The 4292-nt window shown below is 42.6% G+C and overlaps 1 protein-coding gene across 1 annotated transcript in view; it reads left to right on the plus strand.

Moving 5' to 3' along the window:
* Window positions 1-4292, plus strand: part of LOC115274885 (olfactory receptor 7A17-like) — a gene marked incomplete at its 3' end in the record, with an annotated part of 9035 nt that extends 4743 nt beyond the window's left edge. Inside the window, exon 2 of the mRNA XM_029918395.1 lies at window positions 4275-4292. Within this exon, the coding sequence (XP_029774255.1) occupies window positions 4275-4292 (18 nt within the window). The remainder of the gene's footprint in view (window positions 1-4274) is intronic.

A 4292-nucleotide genomic window follows, 5' to 3' on the forward strand; every position in this document is an offset into this window, starting at 1 on the left:
AAATGGGCACCCTCCTACACTGTTGGTGGCAATGTAAACTGGTGCAGCCACTCTGGAAAACAGTGTGGATGTTCCTCAAAAAACTATCCATAGAACTCCCCTATGACTCAGCAATAGCACTGCTAAGGATTTACCCAGGGGATACAGAAGTGCTGATGCATAGGAGCACATGTACCCCAATGTTCATAGCAACACTGTCAACAATAACCAAATCATGGAAAGAGCCTAAATGTCCATCACCTGATGAATGGATCAGGAAGATATGGTATATATATATATATACAATGGAGTACTATATGGCAATGAGGAAGAATGAAATATGGCCATTTGTAGCAAAGTGGATGGACCTTGAGGGTGTCATGCTAAATGAAATAAGTCAGGTAGACAAGGATAGATACCACATGTTTGCATTCATAGGTCTAACAGGAGAGCCCTTTCAGGGGACCATGGGGAGAGGAAGGGGGAAAGAGAGCGGGGGAGAGTGAGGGACACAGATCAAGAGAGACTACTGAATACTGAAAACAGACCATAGACTGAAGGGGGGAAGGGAGGGAGGGGGTGATGGTCATGGCATGGGGCACTAGTGGGGAGAAGCACTGGGTGTTATATGGAAATCAATTTGATAATAAACTATTATTTAAAAAATAAAATAAAATGCTGACCCCCCCCCCAAAGGGTCTCTTATGGTTTGTCTCCCTCTCTTTTTTTTAATCTTATTTTTATCCCCTTTCTCTATATTTGTTCTGTTCTTAATTTCCACATATAGGTGAAATCATATGATATTTGTCTTCTGACTGACTTATTTTGCTTAGCATAATACCCTCTAGTTCCATCCATGTCATTACAAATGGCATTATTTTATTCTTTTTGATGTAAAGTAAGAATGGTCAATCTAGACCTTAGAGCCAAGTGGTGGAGAGGAAGGGAGCTCTGTAAACTTCGTCTGCTCCATCTATCAAACTGAGAAGACATTACTCTCATCTGCAAGAGCGGAAGGAGAAAACATGGACTCCAGAAAGTAGAAAACCTCTAAGATACCTGAGTGAGTGAGTGCGAATTGAGGAGATTGGAAAACGGGCCAGCCCGAGATGGGCAGGGGAGGTGGGAGCCCCAGCCCAACATGGGGCAAGCACACTGAGCCCGAGAGACAAAGGGAAGAGACAGAGAGACTGAACACGCTCATAGTACTATCTCTGGGGAAGAGGTAAAGAATGCTTGCTTAACTGCACTTGGAGAGAGAAACATACTCCATATATAACTGCTGGGTAGCCCAAATCCCAAACCCAGGTGGTGCAAGGGAAAGAACAGCTTCCAGCCCTGCGCCATCTCAGCGGGGAGTCAGTGGCCAGGGCAGTGGCGGTGCCAAGGGCGCTCACCTTGACTTCGGTTTTGGGAGTGGGAGCAAGCACCTCATTTCCACGGCGCATCTTGCCCCCAGCATTGGCCACGCAAATCCTGAATCCTGGGTGCCAACAGGGAAAAAATAGCCCCCACCCCTACGTTATCCTGGCAGGGAGTTGGCAGCGGTGCAGGCCTGGGCACTCGCTCAGGCGGCAGGAGATCCCAGCTCAGTTCTGGCAGTGCCTGGTGCCTTGGGCAACAGTTGCCTGAAGCCAAGAGAAACTCATTCCTACCCCAACGTGATCACATCCTGGCTAGGGGCTGGGAATCCGCAGTTTTATCTGTGAGGGTGTGTACTTCACCTCCTGCTGTGCATCTCGCCTCAGGCTGCACACCTCCCCTCAAGCAGGGGCAGCCAAAATCCCTGCCTGAGCCAAGACAAACTGATCCCTCCCCCTAAGAAGCCAGCCACCAAAGCAAATGCATCTCATCTGTGGTAGCATAAAAGTGCATGGACTGGAACCTTGAACTGAGGCGGGCCTGGAAAATACAACTAGGCTCAACCACAGCACAAGGAGATCGGACTCATTAGAGTGGCCTACAGTGCTTAGTTCCAGTGGAGCTTGGCGTGCCACCATTCTACTCTCTGAAGACACCAAGGCAGAGCCTCTGAGAGCAGCCTCCTAGACCTACCATGCCAAACCACGCCTATCCACGAGGGGGAGCTGCTGCTTTTTTTTAAATTTTTTTTCTCTTTTTCTTTTTTTCGTCATTTTTTTCTATTCTTCTTTTTTGTACTTATTTTTATTATTATTACCCTTTTTACTTAAATTTTTATAAATTTTTACTCCTTATGTTCCTTTCTCTTTCTCCCCCTTTTTTTTTTTACCTTCTTGCAACCCAGATATATTCTCCTGTATCTCATCCTTACCTCTCCCCTCAACTCTACATACACTTTTAAACTGTCCACTGTCCTTTGTTGTCTCTGACCCCCTTTATTTCTTTTTATTTTTTTTCTTCTTCTCTTCTTTTGGTCTCTTTCCTCACCATTTTCTTTCTTTTCTTTCCCCCTTTTAATATGTCTGTTTTTTTTTATTTGTCTGTGCGTTTGTGTGCTTCTGTTCCCTCTGTGTTTGTCTGTTTGTTTTCCTTATAAGGGCTACACCAAGACACAAGCCAAAGTGTGCATGATGGCGAGTCCCAAATATTGCTGAGTAGGGAAATAAAATATTCACAGGCACAACAAGAGAAACTGAGAGACACCATTAGAAGAATATTTCCTGAAACGACAGGCCCTGGACAGTCAATAAGCCTCCTTCAACAGAGAAATATTAACAGGTGCACAGTGCACAAAGAGCTTTCTAAAGGTGACATGAGACAGAAAACTAGCAAAAATGACAAAACGAAGGAACTCTCCCCGGAAGAACCTCCAGGAGGAAGTCACAGCCACAGAACTGCTCAAGGCAGATCTAGACAACATACCAGATGAAGAATTTAAAAAACTTGTCATAAAATCAATCGCTGGGTTTCAAAAAGCATCAAGAAAGCAACTGAGATAATTACTAGATACTTTGAAAATAGGTGTGATGAGTTAAAAAAGGCTATAGATGAGGTCAATAACAAAATGGAGACAGCCACCTCAAGGATTGACGAGGCAGAGAGAAGAATAGGCGAATTAGAAGATATAGTTATAGCAAAAGAGGAAGCTGAAAAAAAAGAGAGAGAAATTAATCCAGGAGCAGGAAAGGAGAATTTGAGACCTGAGTGATACAATCAAATGAAACAACATTCGGCTCATAGGAATTCCTGAAAAGGAAGACAGAGAGAAAGGGCCTGAAGTGATACTTGACCAAATTATAACTGAGAATTTCCCAATCTGGGAATAGAAACAGACATTCAAATTTAAGAGGCTCAAAGAACCCCCTTAAGACATAATTTGAATCGGCCTTTGGCATGACATATCATAGTGAATCTGAAAAAATATAAAGATGAAGAGAGAATTCTGAAAGCAGCTAGGAGAAAAGGGCCCTCACATACAAAGGGAAACCTATCAGAGTGGTTACAGACCTATCTAATGAAACTTAGCAGGACAGGAAGAATGGCAAGAAATCTTCAATGTGATGAACAGAAAAAACATGCAGCCAAGAATCCTATATCCAGGAGGACTGTCATTCAAAATAGGAGAGATAAAAGTGTTCCCAAATAAACAAAAATTGAGAGAATTCATGACCACCAAACAGGCCTATAGGAAATCCTAAGAGGGACTCCATGAGGGAAATGTTGCAAAGAATACAAGGTGCCAGAGACACCACTATAAACATGAATTCTAGGGAGAACACAATGACTCTAAACCCACATTTTTTTCAATAATAACACTGAATGTAAATGGACTGAATGCTCCAACCAAACGACACAGGGTAGCAGAATGGATATAAAAACAAAACCCATCTATTTGTTGTCTACAAGAGACTCATTTTTGACCGGAAGACACCTTCAGGTTGAAAGTAAAGGGATGGAGAATGACCTATCATGTGACTAGAAGCCAAAAGAAAGTCGGAGTAGCCATACTTATATCAGACAAACTGGACTTTAAAGTTGAGGCTGTAACAAGAGATGAAGAAGGATATATATAATAATTACAGGGTCTCTCCATCAGGAAGAGCTAACAATTACAAATATCTATGCTCCAAATTTGGAAGCACCCAAGTACATAAAACAATTAATCACAGAAAGAAACAATCTTATTGAAAAGTATGTGCTAATTACAGGGGCTTTAATACTCAACTGACTGCAATGGATAGATCAACCAGATAGAAAATCACTAAGGAAACAATAGACCTGAACGTCACATTGGAACAGATGGAACTGATAGATATATTTAGAACTCTGCATCCTGAAGATAGGAAATTCACCGTTGTTTTGAGTGCACATGGCACACTCTCCAAGATAGA

The sequence above is a fragment of the Suricata suricatta genome, chromosome 12, assembly GCF_006229205.1.
Source record: "Suricata suricatta isolate VVHF042 chromosome 12, meerkat_22Aug2017_6uvM2_HiC, whole genome shotgun sequence".
Lineage (NCBI taxonomy): Eukaryota > Metazoa > Chordata > Mammalia > Carnivora > Herpestidae > Suricata > Suricata suricatta.